Source organism: Myxocyprinus asiaticus, chromosome 46, assembly GCF_019703515.2.
Source record: "Myxocyprinus asiaticus isolate MX2 ecotype Aquarium Trade chromosome 46, UBuf_Myxa_2, whole genome shotgun sequence".
Lineage (NCBI taxonomy): Eukaryota > Metazoa > Chordata > Actinopteri > Cypriniformes > Catostomidae > Myxocyprinus > Myxocyprinus asiaticus.
In genome coordinates, this window is record NC_059389.1 from 29,720,586 (window position 1) to 29,743,792 (window position 23,207).

The 23,207-nt window shown below is 37.7% G+C and overlaps 1 protein-coding gene across 2 annotated transcripts in view; it reads left to right on the forward strand.

Annotated features, from left to right (window-relative positions):
* Nucleotides 1–23,207, forward strand: part of LOC127436277 (kinesin-like protein KIF15-A) — a 109,891-nt gene that overhangs the window by 36,223 nt on the left and 50,461 nt on the right. For both annotated transcript variants that reach the window (XM_051690336.1, XM_051690337.1), the window contains exons 9-22: nt 148–245; nt 4,064–4,243; nt 4,462–4,671; nt 8,114–8,239; nt 8,317–8,439; nt 8,953–9,091; nt 9,202–9,284; nt 9,515–9,712; nt 13,871–14,054; nt 14,456–14,597; nt 14,682–14,823; nt 14,997–15,170; nt 19,904–20,032; nt 20,716–20,821. In XM_051690336.1, the coding sequence (XP_051546296.1) occupies nt 148–245; nt 4,064–4,243; nt 4,462–4,671; nt 8,114–8,239; nt 8,317–8,439; nt 8,953–9,091; nt 9,202–9,284; nt 9,515–9,712; nt 13,871–14,054; nt 14,456–14,597; nt 14,682–14,823; nt 14,997–15,170; nt 19,904–20,032; nt 20,716–20,821 (2,034 nt within the window). The remainder of the gene's footprint in view (nt 1–147; nt 246–4,063; nt 4,244–4,461; nt 4,672–8,113; nt 8,240–8,316; nt 8,440–8,952; nt 9,092–9,201; nt 9,285–9,514; nt 9,713–13,870; nt 14,055–14,455; nt 14,598–14,681; nt 14,824–14,996; nt 15,171–19,903; nt 20,033–20,715; nt 20,822–23,207) is intronic.

Sequence of the window (23,207 nt, forward strand, 5' to 3'; positions counted from 1 at the left end):
TTGAGGGGAACTGACTTGATACATCCACTACAAATCAGTATAATTTGTTTGCAGATGCCACTTTCTTTGATGTTTTATTAGTTAATGCAATGACATTTCGACATTTTGTACATGTCTCATGAAGGATGTGTATATTTGTGTGTACAGGTCCGTCAGAGTTGGATAATTTCTCAGATGAGCTGCGTGGTGTGATTCCTCGTAGTTTTGAGTACCTATTTTTCCTCATCAACCGAGAGGTGGAGCGGGTGAGGCAAATTTAATTAAATATTAACCTAAAACAATTTAAGTAATGGCATTGCATTGTTTATATATCCAGTAAATAATTTTTTAAAAGGGGTCATGTCATATTTTGACATATAAGAGGTCTTTCTACTATAAAAACATACTGTAAATTTCAGAACTTAATCCCCAATGCAATGAAAGCATTTATTGAAACCAAGCTGCAAAAACGCCACATTCTCTACTTCCTCGACTACCCTACATCACTTGAGGTATATTAATTCATGACCGCCTCTACAGCTCAAAAGCATTTAACGCCTACATAAAATCATGGCACCCTTGGTCCCGCCCACTGGTGCTTCAGTTTGTCCTGAGAGAGCAGGACAAACAAGGCCTACTGTGGCCTCACTATTCCTGAACACCAAAGGGGACCCATCTGGACTATCTTAAATTATTTTTGTATATAAACATGCACAGACAGATGTCTTTGACCGCTTGATACATATCTCGGGCCGCTTTTAAAAGACGCGGTGTCAAGTTACAACTCTGAAGAGAAGAATCCATTCTCTCTCATTCAGCTGCTGTACCTCTTGGTGTTTTGGACACGTTCTTTTACCCATCTGTGCTATTTTTAATAGTTGGTGTATGAAAACATGCGTTAGATGTCCGTCTTTGTCCGTTTTCATATGTTACCAGCGATGAGTCTAGTTCACACTGTGCTTTAGACTATGTGTGTGCGTCATGTGGATGTGTCTTCATCGTATTTCAGCGTGGATTGCTTGTGAACCAGTCATTATTCAATTCAATCTTTGCACGATTCAAGCTTTGCAAAGGAAATGTTATTGAAGGATGGGGCAGTTAAATACACTTGGACCTGATCAAAAACATAAGTAAACAGTTTCATTCATGAATATTTCAAATGTCATGACTGTGTAATAGGGCTGTCAATTGAGCAGAGAAACTAAATTCGAATTTATACCTGAAATATTTTCAAAATTTATATAATATTCTAATTTTAACGTCAGCTGATTTTTAAATTGACGTCATTTCCTTAGTCCACAAGTGGGTGCAATAAATACATAAACCATGCAACACCATTATATTATTGCAAAGAACATTCCTGGCTGTTAAAAATTAGTATTTCATTTTCAACTATTGTGTATAAAATAAATACGTTTCTGTCGGTCCATATTCTTAAATGTTATGTCAAAAGTGAAAATATAGCTGCAAGCAGCGATGATGGGCCCAAGCACCACGGGTCCATTTCTAACAGCTTTCCAGCTTTCGGAAAACAATGGAAAGTAGACATGCATTTGGATTTATTCTACCAATTTTTTAAGCAATTTGGTTAAATATAAGAAGACTATTTTAAAGTCTATTGTAAGAGCCACACTTCCTGTGCTATGACCGTGACCCAAAATAGTCACATCCATGTGATTAGCCCCCAAGACTAAACATACATCTCAATTTTGATCTAAATCACACATTGCACACAGAAGATTTGAGACACTTCCTGTTTCCCATTTTTCACCATTTATTTAATGCCTCGCCATGGCAACACCATTAGATATATCAAAAATCTTTTACAATTTAGCATCTTCAATGTCTTGGCATAATATTGTCTAAATGTGGTGACAGTCTCATGAATCGCCTAGGAGGAGTATTTAAAATTTCAGAGACTTTAATATACAAAAAATCCAAAATGACCGACTTCCTGTTGGGGGAGCTAATAACTACAATTATGAAAGTTGTCCAGCTTGAGAGAGATTATATTTATATATATATATATATATATATATATATATATATATATATATATATATATATATATATATATATATATATATATATGTATGTGCCAATTTTGGTCACTGTAGGTGAAAATGAGGGTGCTAATTTTAAGCATGCCAAGTGCCTCAAAAACACCCAAATATAGGAAGAAAGGAATAACAATGTGTTGCTATGGCAACAGTATTTAAGATATCAAATATTCCTTTACAGTTTTACATCAGCAGCGTCTTGACATTATTCTAAAGAATTAAGCAGTTCATGTAAACATAAGAGGGCTATTTCAAAGTCTGTTAATAGTGCCATACTTCCTGCTGCCAGTTGGTGGCGCTATAACTGTGACCCATAATAGCCACATAAATGTGATCAGCCCCCATTACCAAACATACAGCTGAATTTTCATCAAAATCATACAATGCACACAGAAGATATAAGGAACTTCCTTTTTCACATTTTTAGCCATAAATTTATTGCTGCGCCATGGCGACACTGTTCAAAATATCAAAAATCCGTTCGCAATTTAGTATCTAAAATGTCTTAGTGAGATGTTGCACAAATTTGGTGCCAGCCAATCCAAAATGGCCAACTTCTTGTTGGGCAGAGCTAATGTCTGTGAGCATGAAAGTTGTTTGACTTTATGAGAACTATACATGTACCAAGTTTGGTGACTGTAGGTCTCCGCACTTTCAGTGCTTGAGCCCTAATGTGGGGGGGGTGGTGGGAGGAAACGCTTCAATAGGCAGTCCACATGGTGTTACACTTGCACTTATGCCACAGTATATTACCCTAGACTCGAGCTATAATAACAGCGAAATAGCACATTGTTTTTTATTCATTACAGTTGTATGTAGGGTAGCAATATTCCCAGATAGTAGTGGTATTCTGTTGAACTCTGTGGTGAATTGGCTTAGACTATGAGCCCTGGCCAGGAGCTGTTCAAACAGACTGAACACAACAGACTGGAACTGAATGCAAAGATCTCGAGACACATTTCCAAGTTGAACATCTTTCCTGACAAAGCGTTTAAAAAAAACTCATTGCTTAATCTGAGAAACGCTTATAAGAGAGCAAGACGCAACAGCCTGAGACCACCGCCTACTGTAAGGGGCTGTTCACACCGAACGCTTTTGCAACCATCCATTTGTTTTTCTTTGTAAAGTACGCTAGATGAACGTCTTTTTTTCGCTTTGTATTTGTTTATTCAGCGTCTCGAGCTGGAGCACTGTTTTTAAGATTTTTAACTTTAAAAAGCATCTTGAGACACCTGCTTTCTGTTAAAATGTATTTGTTGCGCATTGTCTAGCCTTTTTTAGCGCAAGAATGCGATCGATCTGAAGTCTTCGTCAGTTCTTGGCACACATCCAAATCTGTGTGATAGTTTATGGTGCTGACATCCTTTTGGGTAGCCGTTTACACGGGGCACGTCTGTTGATGCGACGCAACGGCTTGAGGCTGTCTACACCAGGCGCGTTGACACAAATTCATTGTGTTGTTGGCAGTATTAGCGCCAGCGAGTGCTGCACAAAATGGAACAGGATATCTGTTTACTGTCAGCGCATCATTGGTTATAATGGGCTTTACTGCTTTTTGGGGGGATATGACTCATGTCCGGTGTAGACAGTTGTGCATGAGATTAACAGTTTAATATATTCAGATGCAATGTGTTGGATGTGCATTTTGTGTAAACCCTGAAATTTAGTTTTATAATGTTGTGGAGCTTGTTTATTCTCTTCTGATTGAGTTTTAAAAATGGCTGAATTTGAGGGGCATCACCATGCTAGCCAGTCAGAACAGTGGGCATTTACGTTTAAGTTTTAAGGAGGCGCTTAGGCCATAACCGACCGTTTCAGTCAGAGGGCAAGAGACGAAAACACACAGAAAAAGTGGAAAATGTGTATAGACTCTTAAACAGTACAGCACGAAAAAATAAGTACAGCCTGTTTCACTGATATAAACTTAGAAATCAAAGAAATGTTTTCCAGATATTGTCCATTCATCCCCCTCCCTCAAAATGAATATGTAACATGACTTGATCTGGTTTCTGTTTTGTCTGCAGTCTGGTGGGATGAAGAGTTTCCTGTGCAAGTGTTCATTTATCGAGATCTATAATGAGCAGATTTATGACCTGTTGGACAGCGTCTCCACCAGTCTGTTCCTGCGAGAGGACATCAAGAGAGGCGTGTTTGTAGAAGGAGCCGTGGAGAAATACGCAGCATCTGCTGCAGAGGCCTATCAGGTGTGAAACTGCTGTTAAAAAAAAAAAACTAAATATTTGTATGCTTTATTATATGCTTAATTTTTTTTCTTTAATTTATCAGACCAAAAGGTGATTTTAAAAGCCTGTAAAACATAAGAGTATGGGGCTATAGGACATAAGATGTACACTTTCTCTTATACATTCATATAAAGAAGTCCATGGACACACTATGTGACTTCTATGATGTGTTTGTGCAGGTGTTGTCTATGGGATGGCGGAACAGACGAGTGGCGTCCACCTCAATGAACCGCGAATCATCTCGCTCACATGCGGTTTTCACCATGACGCTTGAATCTAAAGAGACAGGACGGGAAGTAGTCAACATCAGAACCTCCCAACTCAACCTGGTTGATCTCGCCGGGTCCGAGAGACAGAGAGATACACATGCAGAGGGTTCACGACTTAAAGTGCTTATTTTGGACATTTCAAAATGCTTTAAATGCCTATTATTTAGCTGTTTTTGCTATTGGCCAGTTTTTAACCATACAAATAAGAACTGCATAAGTAGTCTTGTGTAGCCAGACCTTTGACTTGCAGGAAAAACTAGCCAAGATTGTCCACTTAGGGGGCTTTCACACTGCTGCGGTCCGATTCCGAGTGCGATTGTTCCCGGTGCCCCCCGCAGCGTTGGTCTGGTTTCACACTCACTTGATTCTATCGAATCCCGGTCCATTTGCGTTCATCTTACGTCATCACAAACACGCATGGAGAACACAACGCGACTCATACTTTTTGTTTTTTTGTTATTTTGGTGCCATTATGCTCAGCAGAGTGAACGACAACTGTGTATATGTGCGCTTCATGGTGTAACTCAGATGTCCAGGGGAAGGTGGCTTGCTGTTGCTCGCAAACAGCGTTTTTTGAGGAGACAGCTGATTGCAAGGAATTAATTTGCATCTTTGTTTACACTGCACACTTACGCTCGTGTCCAAGGTGAAGTTATCGCCACTGTCATCTCCTATTATACCCTATATTTATAACCTATAATAGTATTTATATATAGTATTTATAAGGTGTATAGATAGATAGATAGATAGATGTCGTCATCAGCTAAAACGCATGCGCAGGTTACTTTACTTCCTGAACGAGTGCGCACCTGAGTCCGAGTTGCTTTCGCATTCACGCGAATCGCGCTACAGTTCCATTGCAACCGAACTCAGACCACCTCCTACAGGCAGTCTCGGGTTCAGTACCGCGGTGCGCTCCCCGGTCCGCATGACAGATTTCACATTACCAATGCGAACCGTGCTGTGTTTCGAACTAAACTGCCAGTGTGAAAGTACCCTTAGACAGGAAGAGACATCTAACTGACAAATAAAAGTGATTAATCACAGGGGCATGGTAATCTGAGATATGTCATACCATATTAAAAGACCTGCATGGGGAAAGCCATTTTTACTGCACATAAGGTGCTGAACTTAGCAGAAAAAATACTATAATCGTAATATTTTACAATATAGGCTTTGTAAGAGGCCACCCACTGGCCCAAGGACGGCATCCAGTGGAGTGGCTGAAGGTCTCCTTCGCGATCTATCTTATTGTGCGCATTCAGTTTAAGTTATTTCGTTCCAATTAAATAACTATTATTCATTTTATGATCCCTGTTTATTTTGACTCCAATTATAAAAGTTTCCAAGGATATATTAATGTTCTAATCTTAGTTATTATTATTCAATTTGGTTTAACATTTGATCATTGTTTTTAACTCTATTTTATTGTATTCGTTCATTCGGATTCCTGTCGCTTAGAGAGTCTCGCACCAGCCGTGTACGCAGATCTCACGGTCACATATACTCTAGTATTGGTCATTAAAACAGTAATTGACTAAATACTAATTAGATGGCTCCTCATGCTTGCCCTTTTATCTAAAAGTATTTTGTTTAGTCCCCTTAGATACTCAACACTTAATTAGAGTAACATTATTTCTACCCAGAGGTCATGCCCGCTAAATTTACAAAGATAGACCATGTCTTTTGAAAGTTAAAATAGCTTTACATAATCATGCCATAGTTTCCTATGTACACTTAGCTAGAAAATATTACAATAACCAGAGGTTTAGACTTCACCCTATTTAGGCTTGGTCTACAACTTCATGTTGTCCTAAACGGAAATTCCATATCGAGCCTGTACACTCGAAGTACACTTGAACTAATGCCAATTTGTTAGTCGGAGCTCTAAAGTCTCAGTCGGTGTGCCCCATGCTGCACTCAGAACTGAGCTTTAGTCTGCTACTAACCTGGTCGTAGATTTGCGGAAACATGGACTTAACGTAATCTACTAAAGGCAATAGTTTCAGAGTAAATCAGAATAAACTCAAATGTAACAATTTATTTACCAGGTATAATAATACATTCATCAAATCCAATTAGACAATAATAAGTCAAATTCAGGCATTTTATCAGTGAACCAAGCATAATAATATAATTAAAGTTGCATTCCATTCAAAGATTTACCAAACATAAGAAATTCAAATTGCAATTACCTGGTAACTACACACAATGTTTTCTGTGTGGGTCATCTGGCTACAGAGAGACCTTGATTCCTTTGCTGTCTCTCCTTAAATACCAAACGATTCTATTGTTATTTCAGATGTGTGTTTTTGATGTTATTCAGGATTTGGTTTACAATTTAGGGGTTTGAAGGCAGACCTTTGAAACTTGTGATCGAGTAGGTTGTTTGATGTTTACAAAGAATGCACCTAATCTGCATACAGCATGTGGTCCCTTTGAGAGACTTGGGAGGGGCTTGTCCCAGATAGAATACAGTATTTTACTAAGTTCTTAATTCTTGTGATTTGACTTGCTGAAAGGGAATGAAACCGTTTTACCAGTTGCACTGAGACCTCTTGAATGATACCAAACATGTATGATCAGAAAACCTTTTACAGAACAGAACAGGATAAGTCATATCTTAGTTTTTGGTGATTCTAAAATGACCTCAAGTGAGGTATGTAAGAGAGCGGGACATTGCAGGATATTCCAAATGAACAAATTTTGTCAAAGGAAGTGGACTTCAGCAGATATCCCGTTCTCAGTGAGTAGGGAGCAGTGAACGCTGCGTAGGGACCCTGCGGATTGGACGCACCTATGGAGGTGTTTTTGTACACTAGGAATTATTATTTTTTTTTTTGGATTGCTATAACTTTTGATTGCTTTGTCATATTAACAAAAAATTTCTCAGATACAGTCGACATGATTGGGAACAAAACAAAAGCTGTTTTTTGGAGCCACCTTATTTACACCCAGAGATATATAATGTCAAATCAGGAAAATGAAGAAAAAAAGTCAATTTTTGGCTAAATGTTTTTGTGATTTTTTTTTTTTTTTTTTCAGCAGTTTCTTAGACCGAGAGACTCGGAATGTATCATCATCTATATCATTCAAAAATTTGAAAGATTTTCTTTACAGTGATACCAAACACTTGATCCTAGAGCTTAAAGGGTTAAGGTCAAATAAACTAGATAATTTATTTCGCCCCTACCCCAGATTTTTGTGCAAATTATTTGTATTTTATTTATACATGTCAATCTGACTGCTCCGATGGTCAGAAATCAGGCTGTAGATATTATTTAAATCAGATTATCTAACAATAATCTAAAATATAAACACTGAAGTAATTTTCTCTATGATTCTGTTTAGTTTTCCTTCATGTTGCAGTGCACATTAATAGTTTCATCATAGTTTTTTAAAACCCGTTTTTATTTTTTAGTTAATGAAAATATATTTACACTGCTAGTTTTCATCTTTGTGATCGTTTTTATTGTCAGTGTGAAAGCGCAACACTAGTCTGCTGTTGCAGTGTGAAACGAGGCTTAAAAACAACCTGTAACCTTTGACCTGTGTGATTTAGGAGGCAAGCAGCATAAACCGGTCGCTGATGTGTCTAGGTCAGGTCATCATGGCCCTGATGGACGTGTCCAATGGAAAGAATCGTCACATATGCTACAGAGACTCTAAACTGACCTTCCTGCTCAGGGTGAGAATGCTTTAACAACTTCTCTCTGAATGTATGCAAACAAGTAAATAATGTTTAACTGCTGTTCATGCCATCAGGACTCCCTGGGAGGAAACGCTAAGACATACATCATCGCTAATGTTCATCCTGGCTCCAAGTGCTTCGGAGAGACGCTCTCCACCCTGCAGTTTGCTCAGAGAGCCAAACTCATCAAAAATAAGGTTGAACAGCAGAATCTTTCATCCAAACTTGTCTTTTTTCTTAATGCACTTTAAAGGAATTGTTCCTGAGCGACTCCAGCCAGGTCCCCTAAGCAACAAAATTGGCCCGGTTGCTAGGGAGGGTAGAGTCACATGGGGTAACCTCCTCATGGTCGCTATAATGTGGTTCTCGCTCTTGGTGGGGTTTGTGGTGAGTTGTGCGTGGATGCCGAGGAGAATAGCGTGAAGCCTCCACACGCGCTATGTCTCAACAAGCCACGTGATAAGATGTGCGGATTGATGGTCTCAGACGCGGAGGCAACTCCGCCACCCGGATTGAGGCGAGTCACTACGCCACCATGAGGACTTAGAGCGCATTGGGAATTGGGCATTCCAAATTGGGGAGAAAAGGGGAGAAAAAAAAAAAAAGAATTGTTCACTCAAAATGAAATGGTATCAATGTTTTTATGGTGAACTAAACATTTAAGTACTAGAGCTGTGTGTAGTCTGACGTGTGAATGTGTGTTTCTTTAGGCTATGGTGAATGAGGACACTCAGGGGAACGTCAGGCAGCTGCAGGCGGAAGTGAGGAAATTAAAGGAACAGCTCGCAAACGCTCTTTCACAAACATGCATCACAGAGCTCACACCAGCAGACCAACAAACTCACACGGGTACACACACACATTACAGAGCTCACAGAAACAATGCTGTCCAGACATATAAAATTACAGCGAGTGAAATTATTCAGTCATTCTTGTTTAAAGTGATGTTTGTGTTGCAGGTCAGTCTGATCATGTGGTTTCCTATAAGACACAGTTCATTCAGGCCATGCGCTTCTGGAAGAAAGGACAGGAGGAGAAGAAGGTGGTGTTTTTATTAATTTGACTTCTTTTTAGTGTTGTTTATAGTGTTAAAGATGTTGCACTTGAGTTGTGCAACCATTTAATTTTATCTTGCAATAGACAACATTCTGAAAGGGGTCAAACACATTCATGTTATCATTATTTTTCCTGAAATGCTTTGTGAAAGCTGTTTCTATTTACACTTCTATCATAGTTTGCTGGTTCTTCCCATGATCATCAGTTATGTTTCAGGCTCTTCAAGAGAAAGTGTCTAAGCTGGAAGCTGCGTGGGCTCAAAAGGAGAAATTCATCCAGTCCAACCGCATGATCCTGAAGTTCAGAGATGATCACATCGCTCAGCTTAAGAAAGAGTTACAGACAGGCCACAGGTCAGAACCTGAGCAGCAAAGCCAGCAGCTGCAGGAGGAGATACGGCTGCTACGAGAACAGGTAATACAGCTGAGCCAGTAATCCAAATGATAGTAGACATAGTCATGATCATTGCACACTTGCATTCATGCATTGCCATCTAAATAAATAAAGAAATGGCATGAAGTGTGCATCTTATGTCTCTCTAATGTAGAGCGTTATGGAAGCACTTCAGACTCAAACCATCTCTGAGGTTGATCTGAGTATGGTTATCTTTAAAGTGCACTGCCAACATGGCACTCTGGCTTCACTTTAGTTTCAGATTTGCATAATGGCAAACATTTTTTGATGATAAAGGCTAGAATACAAATGCCATAGATTTTTATGTAGCACAGAGGGACAGAGGAAATTGACAACATTTCTCCAGATTTGCAATAAGTGCAAAAAAAAAAGTAGAGTTCAAAGTAGATTCTAGATTGCACTGTAAAAAAAAAAAGTCTGTTGAATTTACCATAAAAAAATACAATGATCATGTTTCAGGCTTCACGGGATATAATTTTGATGCCTGTATATTTACGGTTCACTACCCTTTATATGATTAAATAATTTTGTATACTTACCTTATAATTACCTAACTATTTAAGACAGGTTTGTTTTTGTTTTTTTTTTTAAACTTGAAATGTGTTGTTAATCACTGTAGTAACTACAGAAGGCCACATGATGACTTAGTTCATCAAGAGTGACCCTTCCAGAAACAATTCAAATATATTCTGGGTTCAATACAAGTTAAGATCAATCTAAAGCATTTGTGGCATAATGTTAATTACCACAAAAAATATTTTTGACTCGTCCATCCTTTTCCTCCAAAAAAGCACAAATCAATGTTACAGTGAGGATTACAATGGAAGTGAATGGCACCAATTTTTGGAGGGTTAAAGGCATGTTTTCTTACCATCGAGCGCTCATCTAATATCTTCCTCTAAAGCGTGTATTCCATCAGCAAGATTCAAACTTCAGGATCAGGATTAAAAGTTCCTCTGATTCACAAATCATGACGGTCAGTCCGTTACTATCCAAGCAGGCAATCCAGGCTGTTTAAACTGTCAGGAGATTGCTGCTCATGCTGGATCCGCACAAGCGCGTGAGTGCAACCAATGTCTTTCTAGCAAGTCAGTCCACTGTCGGCCAACTTTGGAACGCTCTTGGGAGGCTATTTACAGTCATGACAGTGCAGCTCGTATCTACTTGAATGGGGAAACACCAAAATCTTAAAAACGGTTGGTCAGGATTACGATCAAAGAACATATTTCAAATCAGCAGTAAAATCTAACAACACTGGTATCATAAATGCGCATGTGTTCTCGAGTTGATTGACATGATGTCTGTATCTAAAAGGTGATTGGATCTTTTACCTGTAAGGTGGGACTTTCTATCTACATCCGTTGACCGTTGGCTGCAGTTGGGCGTTCTAATTTCTCCCATTCATTTTAATAGAAGTGGCCCGTCTCTGCTAAATAGTCTCTGGTGCAACTTCAAAGTAAAATGCTTCATGTGTGCTATAAGTAAATTAATTATTCACTATGCACTGTATGTACAATTGGTTTTATTCAGTATTTTTTGAGAAAATACGATTGCTAATGTGGACATGCCATCCATGGTTGCTGGACTACTGTGTGTGCTGTTATTTCCTTCTTCCTAATATATTAACAATATCTTCATGTGCAAATAAATTAAAAAAATTTGGTGACTAAACAGAAATCAGAAGAAACTGCTATCTACCATTTAAAATACAATATAATTTTTTTAGATTCTTTTTTACAAAATTAAAGTTGTGTGTGAAATTAAGTAAATATTGTGCTAAATAAGAGTTTATACATTTTAATATAATTTATAATTATAGTTTTTTAACAATTTTATGTTATTTACTATATTAAATTGTGTGATATATCGGCATTGTATCGGCCTATCGGCCAGCCTGCTCTCTGGATATCACATCAGCCATTAAAAAACCTCATATTGGTCGACCACTACTTATCATTTTATAAAAGTTATTATATTAATTATTCTGTTGAAACTTGTGTATTATTTGAACTGTAAAAAATTTTAAGTTGTTGTTGTTAAAGTCGTTTTAGAGTTTTCAGGTTTACGACGTTATGTTGTCATGGCAACTAAGTTGAAAGAAGAAAATTGGACATAACTTTTCACAGCAAAAGTTTAGTAAGCTATTTTATCATACTAAAATCATGTTAGCACACATTGTTTACATCTTGTGGCTTTGCTTGAAACTTTTACAGACTGGCCCCATTCATTTTCATTCAATTTCAAGTGTCTGACTTTTACCTCAATTTTTGCTTTTTTTAAAAGAAAAGGAGGGACAATTCGAAATAGATTTTTTGGGAAATCAACAGTAAGCCACAAATGCTGTGGATTGAGCTTACCTTGCATTTAACCCGGAATATATGTAGAGACAATGGACAGTGTTACACAAAACACCATCAGGGTAACACAAAATAGTGCAATAAACATTAACTTAACTACATAAAATATAATGCGGAACACCCCAATGTACATAACTGATATTAAAAATAAAAATAAATGTAACTATTCCCATAAGAAAATAATAAAATATGATGGGTCACACAGGGACTTCTGGAAATGCCTGGTTATTTTTTTTTCACCATAATTTTAACATGTATTCTCTTGTTAAACATAATATACATTTTTACCATTAATTATACAGTAATATCATACTTTTTACATCTAAAAAACTGATTATTTTAATGTAAAATTACATGTAGTGTCATTTTAAAGGGGTCATAAAATGCTCTCTTTTTTTTTTTCTTTCTTTCTTTTATAAATGTATTATCTTCCCTAAAGTCCACTGATAATGTTAAAGTTTTTTTTTTTTTTTTTCCTCTCATTAAAATTCATTTTACACACTGTTTCTGGCCCTCTGCCTGAAACACTCTGTTTTGGCCTAAGCGCCTCCTTGAAACTTAAACGTAAACACCCACTGTTCTAATTGGCTAACAGCGTGCAGCCCCTCGAAATCAGGCATATTTGAAACTCAGTCGGAAGAAAATGAACAAGCTCCACAACATTATAAAACTAAATTTCAGAAGTTACACATAATGGACATCCAACACATTGCATCCGAATATATTAAACAGTTCATCTCGAGCACAACCGTCTACACCGGACACAAGAGTCGCGTTATGTCAAAAGCTATAATATTATTTTGTATTATAATACAAAAATTATAATATTTTAATTAAATATAAGCCATTATAATCAATGATGCTGTCTATCATGAAACTTGCTTGATTGTTCTGAAACAGGGGCTAAAATAGTTACAATGTTGCATTTTATTCATTGTTCGGCTGGCTTTCACAAAGTTACATTTTAAAATGCACCAAAACTGTAAAATGTCTACCAAGAATATTTTTATCCGTCATTAGTTGCTTTTGCATTATTTCTGCAGAATGACAGAATCACTATGGATTTTAATCAGCGTTTGTGATGAGTGTGGTGATAAAAAAAAAAAAGTTCCGATTATCTTGTCATCTTGTCAGTTCTTCTCAGTGACTGAATTCATTTTTCAAACCAAAAAAAGATGTCTTTCAGTGCTTGTTGCCATTGACTCAGCAGGGAGTCCTGACGGTCAAATGATTAACACCTCCTGCTGAGAGGTGCTAATGGGTGCTGTGTCTCACTCTGCCTGGCCGGTGATTGTTAATGAAGCTAATACCTGAAAATCATTGGAAGAATTAGCTAGTGTAGAGCCAGCTTAAACTGACCTTTCACAGTCCCGTGTGTCAAATGCTCCGTCGGAGCTTTCCCTAATTCCCTAACTCTTATATTGGCAGTAAAGCTTGGGCAATCATTTACTAGTTTGTAGTTTTAACACGTTGTTCGACATGAGTGCTGCTGTTTAATATATTTTTATTAAATTTGTTCTTTTAGAATTGTTATCTTAGCAGTGGCTACAGTTTTTTTTTAATAATCGTGATTACAATTTTGAGCATAATAATCGTGATTATCATTTTAACCATTAACTTGCAGCCCTAAAGCTCTAGCCATCAGTGTACTGAGTTGATTTTATATGGTACTGCAGATACTAGTTGTCTTGTTTCTTTTATTTATTTTCAGTTTTTAGTGCTGCCTTGGTAGTATGAGCATTTTTGACATTCCTAGTAGCTAGACAACTGTACAAGTATGACTTTAAATTTTTTTCACCAGGTAGAGCACCACCCCCGAATTATGCGTTACGCTGCAGAGAACTGCGGCCTGCGGGAGGAGATTAGGGCACTACGTTATCTGGAATCAGTCAGATCTGCTGGTGAGGTAGAGTTGCAGACATTAACTGCACTGGAGAAAACCTTCCTACAGCTGCTAGAGGCTCAGACGACAGACGAGAACACTGGTGAGGGATTCAGAACTTGCAAACTAAGAACTTACACGTCTGCCAGTGCGAGGATATTTAGGGATGCCTAAAATCTTAATACCAGTTGTAAACAGGGCCAGAGAGCCTCCCATTAAAAGTCTGTTAACAAGTGGTCACAGAACATGCATTTTGAGATGCACATTGCAACAGGCTTTTAAGTAAAACAGTGTGTTTAATTGCATTACAGTTTTCGTTGTGGTATTGAAATTGATTATGAAAATCATTTTGTTTTTTTTTTACTGGTTTTGTTATTGACTTGTTTTGGTATCTTGACAATATTTTGTTTTTTCCCCACTCTACCATTCTAAATATGAGGCACTAATTGGGGTTTAAATTAGTATTAACTGTAAAATATCTTCCTCCAAATGCTGTATTTATAGCTCCACCTACATATTCCACACCTGTCACCATGGAGACATTGTCATCTGTTTCCTTGGAGAGAATGAAGGTTCAGCTGCTGCAGAAACAGTCAGAGCTCACGGCAACAGTTCAGGCTTTTGAGGAGTTTAAGGAGGTCAACAAGTACGTTACTTACACTTGACTTCACAAATGCTTGTTAAAGACAAAGTCTTCAGTGACTTGTACATGTACATTATTATTCCTCAGAAAACAGCTGGCGGAGCTGGAATCTGAGAAACTCTATCTCGAGAAGTCTAACAAACATCTGGAGAAGATCCTAGAGGCCACTAAAGCCCACAGCAAGCAGGAAAAGTCTCAGCTTAACAAGATTCACGCTGACACCATCAAGGTAAATAACAGGAGATTTTCACCTGCAAGGGACGTTTAAACTCCAGGATTTCATTGTTTTTTTGTTTTCGAATGATTTTGGGATAAATTACCCACGTTCTGTATTGGAGGTTCACAAGATATCGGTTCACCTGCTGTACATCTCTTATGTTAATAACTGCTGTTGCTCCTCAGATTTTGACCACACCTACTAAAGCCTATAACCTGAGGAATCGGCTGGTGCCGCTGTCCAGCCCAGACCATCTGAACGGACAGATCGACGTTGATGACATCCAGAATGAACAACCGCCCCCTGAGATGAATGAGCTGGCCTGTGAAGCCCTCACTGAAGAGCTCAAGCAAATGCAGGTGCTTAGGATGGAGTGTACAATTTTTTTGGTCTGTTGTAAACTTAACCTGAACTCAAAATGGACATTTTCACTTTAATAGACGTTCCTGGTCTTACTATGCATGATTCATAAGTGCATGCTATTTTAAAGAAAACAAACCTTTTATCAAAGTGTAATAACTTCACCTCTGCTGATGTAACTAGGGCTGGGCGGTATGGCGATGTATATCATGGGGACGGAATAAAAACGGTAGAGATTTTTCTATACCGTATGTAAATATCTGTGTGCGCGACGCTCCCCCTGGCTGCATGTGAGACTGATAGCGAGAGACAAACATGGATTAAAATGAACACGGAACGCGGGATGACTCCAAATCAAGTCAAACTCAGGAGAAGACGTATTTTTTGCATTTAAAGACACTATTTTCTCAAGTTCATGGATGAAAGCACTCTTTCTGATGTGCGGGCACAGCGTGCGCGGGGGGAGAGAGAGCGCGCCTCAGATTCAAATCACTTTACATTCCTAGAGAAAACGAGGAAGAGCTTGTTAATAAAACGCTGCGTTCTCCGTGATGTGTAATACAGCTGTTCAGCCGTGACGTCAATTTGTAGGTGTACCCGGAAGTCTAATCCACCATGGGTTCCCTCTGGATTTTTCTATGGGTTTCAATAATGGGGTTTTTGAACTTATGTGTAAAATAAGGTCTGTGGTAAACATTACTTGACGATACGTGGACGTTTTGTTCTACAACATAAATTACACACAATCATACCTCAAATGTGAATTTTGAAGCCGCCAAGCGTTTAAAAAAAAAGGTATGTTTCAAAGCCGCATTCCAGAGCTCCGGTGTGTGAACATTTAGGCTTTAAGCCGAATGAGAGAGGAGAGCCCATTAATGTGAACGAGCTGGTATGTCGACTTTCTTTAAAAACAGTGGCAACGAAAAGTGGCAATACAACTCCGGGCTTGACATTAACGCTTGTCCAGGACAAGTGGATTTTTGTTGCCTGATTGAAACCTTAATAATGATTAAAAAAAATAAATACAGGGTTTATCTGTGATTTAGCATATGCCTGTATCACTTATAAAAAATACAAAAAATAATAATCTAGTGTCTGAAATTCTGCACGAATACAGGAATTCTGCTTTTGCACATCCTCTCTCTCTCTCTCTCGTGCAGCAGCGCTTTTTGAATTTGGTGTGAGCGTGCGAAGTGGACGCATGTTCCGACATGTGAATGTCATTGCTCTCGTTTTTTTTGGGGGGGGGGGGGATTTTTCCCCTTTTTCTCCCAATTTGGAATGCCCAATTCCCAATGTGCTGTAAGTCCTTGTGGTCGCATAGTGATTTGCCTCAGTCCGGGTGGCGGAGGACGAATCCCAGTTGCCTCCGCGTCTGAGACAGTCAACCCGCGCATATGTTGAGCGCATTGCCACGGAGACATAGCGCGTGTGGAGGCTTCACGCCATCCACCGCGGCAACCACGCTCAATTCACCATGCGCCCCACCGAGAACAAACCACATTATAGCGACCACAAGGAGGTTACCCCATGTGACTCTACCCTCCCTAGCAACCGGGCCAATTTGGTTGCTTAGGAGACCTGGCTGGAGTCACTCAGCACGCCCTGGGATTCGAACTAGCGAACTCCAGGGGTGGTAGCCAGCGTATTTTACCACTGAGCTACCCAGGCCCCCATGTCATTGCTCTCTTAACACAGGAGCAGTACAAAGTGATAAAACTATCACACCTATTTATAGAGAACAAAGCTGGCAACTTTGCAAGCGCGTACGTCGGAGCGATCCAGTTTTGCAGCCTCCGTCATAAGTCATAATACAACACCTTTGACAAGAACTGCAGAAATAGCAAAAATGCTTTTTGTAATGCTACCTACTACAGGATGAAGAGAAACATCTCTCATCTCCATCTCTCTGGAGCTCTTTCTGACCTATACAGGTATTCTCTGCCATGTGAATCAGTCAATTTTAATATGTAATAATATACAAACATAAAAATAAAATGGTAATATAAACACTAGAATATTAACAATATACATAAAATGAAAATATATTATCTGTCTTTAAAATACATGAGTCAGTCAAAAATAAGGTTCTCCATAATGAAAATGAAAATCTACATAATCTAAAAAAATTAAATACAAAATAAATCTTAGAACTGTAATACTATACTATATGTTTGTTTTATGTGGTTTTGAACATACCAAACATTTTGAACACATCCAGTTTTTTTATTTAATAACTAAAATGTCAGGTCGTACAACCATCAAGTAAAAAGTAGTATCATATTTTCCTTACACCTGATTCAAATTTTTTTTAAATTATATTTTATTATTTATATATATATATATATATATATATATAAAATTGTTGAGGTAAAAGTAATTTGAACAAATACTATTAATTTTTAAAAAAAAGTTTATTGTTTTTTTTTTTTTTTGGTGGGTTGTTCCATCTGACATTTAATATCCTGCTGGGACATGCCAAATGTCTCTGTTTTTGTAAGACATGTTTCTAGAGAGGACATGTTAAGTGTAAAATTGTGGGGTTTTTGATTAATTTTCATATGTTGATCAATCTTCAGTCTTGATAAAAGTTCACAGTTATGTTATTTGTCAACGACCCACATACAGTATTAAATAAACCAGGTGCTATCTCAGGATTCGTTAGAATTTTAATGCATTTTGTTAACATTAAACAGCCATTTTTTACTGCTAATTTTAGAAAACACAACCAAAAAAAAAAAAAAGTCATTTTTCTTTCTGGACAAGTAACACTCTGACAAGTGAATGACCAATCACATCACAATGCTTAATATCGAGCCCTGTAATCTAAAAGCTCATCTAAAACATAACCATTCCATCCAGTTTTCCAAGCTGGGAACAAAAACCGCAGTTGGAGATGAAGAGGGGCCTTCCCAACTTCAATTTTTTTTTTGACATTCCTATTCCATTATCTGAATATTCTTAAGAATTAAAAGTTCATTGCTCTTTGAAAGGGCGTATTTGCATTATTATGCTATTATATTATCATTATATCAGTGACATGAAATGGTCTTAAAATCACAATAATATTGTTCATCGCAATTATTTCTGGGACAATATAACGTTCAACAAAAGTAGTTAATGTGACAGGCCTAGGCATTCACTAATTCTGGAAGTATATATTATGGAAGATAAGTGATTGTCTTTTTCTTAGGGCTGTCAATCACTTCAAAATGTTTAGTCTAATTAATTACATGGCATATATATATATATATATATATATATATATATATATATATATATATATAATAAAAATTAATACAGATTATTCAAATGTATTACATTATTTAGGCACACAAGTAAAGCATTAAAAAAAAACAATACAAAAAGTGGCTTTAGAATACAATATATAGTTTATTTCCATATTATTGAACATAAGCCAATCATTGGCCTACAGTTCACAGCAATCCATTTTGTAACTGAATTTATCAATCTGTCTGAAATAATTTATTACACTTTTTAGGTCACTGTGTCAAGTTAAATCAAGTTTGAAACTTAGAAAAACACATCTTGAGATCTCTGGCTGTGGATTTGCTCTCCATCAAGCTGTGTTTGTACGCAAGAACTTGTTCTCATCTTGTGCTGTCTGCTCTCAGTAGAGGCCCAAATATACTTCATACGAAATCGAAGAACGAACGGGTGTGACATAATTTACAACAAAATCGGTGTTTTTGTGTAAGTTTCGGTGGTTCGTAACAGCTCGCCTAGGAAAACTTTTAGGAAAACTTCTAACTGACTGCTCAACACCTTACTGCCATTGGTCCATGTCATCGGTAGGTGTGGCCTGAAGCTCCACCAACCTTAACGCAGCTCCACCTACCTACCATTTTTTTTTGTGGTGTTTAATTAGTCTACAAAAGATATCAAATCTACTCAAATAATCTCAAGTGCCCATTCACTCATGTGCCATCTGCAGTGAAGGCCATTTACACATCTGCCCAAAACAAGCCTATCATCATTCTTTTGTCTTAATTCTGAACATTTACACTTTTATACACTGATCTTTGCGATTAGTATCAGTGTCATCATAAATTACAATAACAGAGTGTAACCAGCGCATATTATGACTGCATATAGCGTGTTAGTGCATTAGCGTCAGGAATTGAGAATGTAAACAAGGCAACTTAAAACGTTTCTACTGCATTATATATTACTTTAAATCATCAACGAATGGTTAAAGAAAGCTTCTTTTACTGACCTCATGTTAATTCTACTCATAGAATGAGACAAAGTCATTGATAACATATTTTAATGTCACATTAGTTTAGGTTTTACATGTAGCGTCCTCATATTTAAATGTACTTCTAAACACCTCCCACAACAGGTGTAGAATGTTCACAAACAGTATATGGTTTCTCGGCTGTTTTGAACTTCTTTTTACATCTGAACGAAGAATGAATAAGAACATCTCTGGAAGTATATCGAGGCCTTAAGTGTGGTTTGTTCTCTGTCTGTGTTTTTGCTTATTGCCCCCTGGAGAAAACAGGTGGTACTCCATGCTTGAATCGCTTATATGGAATGTATATTCCTTATTATGGTCCAGGGACATGATTAATTGCGTAAATTATTTTAACACATTATTTTTATAGAATTAATCACACTGAATTAACACGTTAATCGATAGCCCCACTTTTTATTATTGTTTTTAATTTACGATTGTCTAAATTCATCTTGTTTTTTTGTCTGGCTTTAGGAACAGGCCCTTCGTGTTCAGGGCCAGTTAGATGACGAAGAAGCCACAAACAGAAAACTGCTTCAGCAAATCGGCAAGCTAGAAGAACAGCTTACCGTAGCAATGAAGCGGTCCATTTGCACAGAGGAGGTGTTTGAATATTTTTGATAATCTGGTGCAAAATTAAAGAAACTTTCTATGTTTAAGGTACTGTACATTAGAGATTCTTAAAGGTGAACTCAGTAATTTTTTCTCATTTAAATAGTTTTACTTCTAAAGAAATGAATTAGATTTGAAACTAATTGCAAACTTCAGTCATATCAGTGAGCTAATAAAAGCTGTTTTATTGTACATATTATGATCACATGATCAGCCATATACTACTCGATTAATCTCAGTAACCGCACTGTTATTGGACACTTTCACTCAGGGATTTAATTAATTCTGGCTGGCTGTAAATAGTGAATTTCTACAATGGCATCTGTAACTGAAAACTATTGAGTTTGAATTATGCTGCATCCAAGCCACTAGGTGTCAGTATAAGTCCAAGACAATGTGAACAAAAACTTACTGAGTGCACCTTTAAGGGGTTTTTCTAGTTTAAAGGGGGGCGTGGCACAAAAAAATAAAACAATTTGAAAACTACTGCTGTACATTATGTTAGCCATTCTGGAATCCATGTCAGGCTTAAGCCACTGTATTAGGCACACCTAATCGTCATGGTTTGTAAACATATAAGTCAGGACTTAAGATATTTCTTTTGTACAGCCCCTAGTTCCTGCATGCAGGAGTTTGCTAAATGTTGGGTATTTGATGATGCTTTGTAACTGCAGACTTTTGGTGCTGAGCGGCGCTCTCTGCTGGAGGAACAGGAGCGTCTTCAAGAGAGACTCAGAACACTGGAACAGCAGCTGGAAGATGACAAGAGAGAGATGGACAGTGAGTCTTATGTTTAAATATTTATTATATTTGTGATGATTCTCAACCAAGCGTTTCCGGTAGCTACAGATTTAAATTGCCCCCACAGTGTCATTTCAAATTCTCTATTGCGTTTTGTAGAAGATTGTGAGGGGAAATGACTATGGCTGTGTGTCACCAACAACATCACGATACGCATCCTGATACACAGGCCACAATATGATACGTATCACAATATATGTTAATCTGGAACTGAATCCCTGAGCATAATTTAGTATAACAGAATAACTAAAATTTTTCGCCATTCAAACACAAGTTCCAGTAGGATTCTATCCTTCAATCACCTGTCCCCCATCGCTTCAACAATTCCTGTAATCACATTAGATAGAGACAAAAGGACAGATAGAAAGAGGTATAGAAAGAAAGAGGAGTTCTTTGTTTTTTCAATGTGAATGTCATCAAGACCCAGCCGGGTCATAGGCCACCTTCAGCTGGAACAAAGCAAACAGATACACAGCAGCCCATCGGTACAACACTTCGGGGCCTGTGTAACTTTTCTCCTAAAAGTTAAACTGTGAAAGAGCAAACACAAGGTGCATCTTTGACATTAGTGTCCTAAGTATAGGTAGCTTTTGGGCCTAGGGGGCACAAAGGTTACAAAGCACCTGTCTCATGCTTCATTTTCAAACATGAGACAGAACAGAATATAATATAAATGAAAATCACTTGGGCTCTCTCTTTTTAGAAGTAATTAATGATTCATATGTTTATAGTTAGGGAGTTCCCGATAACAATACTGGTATTGGAACCGGATCTAATACCTCTCTCTTATAGTTGTACTCGTGCTTGTAAAAATGCTTCGATACCAAAAACCAATATCTTCTGACGTACAAATGTCATTTTGGAAACATTCAGCACACAAATTAAAATCACGTTATGTCCTAGCTGCGATTTAAGGAGATAAATACTGTATATAGTTTGCATGTGCTGCGCACTTCTAAGTGAATGTGTGGAGCCAGTGTTGTGCCGACAGCAGGTGCCCATAACTTTTAGAGCTCCTTGTCTCATACACAGAAAACACCATCATCAGTACTACTACTGCTACTACTAATAATAATAATAAATATAGCTGCAAGCAGCAATTACAGGGCCAAGCATTGCATCATGGTAAGCACAACACATTGCATGTATATGAAATAAAGTAACCCCACGCTACCTCACGTCACCCCACGACGTGATCGAACCAATGCCTTTCCGTTCCAAAGTTCAGCACACAATCCACTTCACCACACTGCCACAAGGTAAACAGCCATCAAAGAAACATACCAAGCTGTGAATCAGCACACCTAAGCACAGTAGTCACCACAGTCAACTTCATATTGTCATTCAAAATTAAGAGTACAAAACTGTTGCAAAGAACATATTTTTGGTACATCAAAGAAGCTGGAATAACACAGTGAAGTAAGGCTGACATTATAGGAAGCAAAACATGAAGACTCAAAGGTCAAAGTACAATTTTTAAACTGTCCTTTTGTGGAGTTGAACTCACATTCTTTGGAATTGCACCACACAGTCGAAAAGTCTGACTGATGTCAAAGAGACATTCTGAGAAAATACTATTTCACAGAAGAAGTTTTAAATTGAAGCATGAATTATGCAGTGAAGGATGGCCTACATTGTTGTAAGCACAACTTGAAGACTCAGAGGTCAATAGAAGTACACATTTTAAAACCATTTTTTTGCTGGACTCAAACTCACAACCTTTTGAGCAACAGTCCAATGCTTTAACCACTGGACCATTCAGCTGACACACCTAAGCAATGCCAAAGAGACATTCCAAGCTGAGCGTGCAAAACGATTTCTGACAATGTTGTTATAGCCAAGTGGATTTAAATTCAAGCAGGAATTATGCAATGTAGTCCAGCCTACGTAGTAGTAAACAAAACATGAAGACTCAGGTCAACAGAAGTAACATTTTTAAAAGTTTTTTGCTGGACTCAAACTCACAACCTTATGAGCAGTAGTCCGAGGCTTTAACCACTGTGCCACTCAGTATAAAAAATACAAAATAAAAAAAGTACATTCTGACGATGCATTCAAAAGATATCACTTTTTAGTAAAACTCAGAATGTCGTAGAGGTAGTATGGTTGATATGGGGAAAATTTTTATTATTGCAATCCACATGGCCCAAGAAATCCTTATGACATGGTTCAAAAGTTATGGGTAAAAATAGTCATTTCCCATATTTCTTGACACATAGGTGGCGCTGTCTCCAAATTTTGCATGTACACTAAGATAACTGTCCTGAAGCATACCAAGTTTCTTTTGGATAGGACAAAGCATTGCCGAGATACAGCCTCAAATCCATTTTCACCCCCACCTCGTTAACTTCACAATGGCGTAACT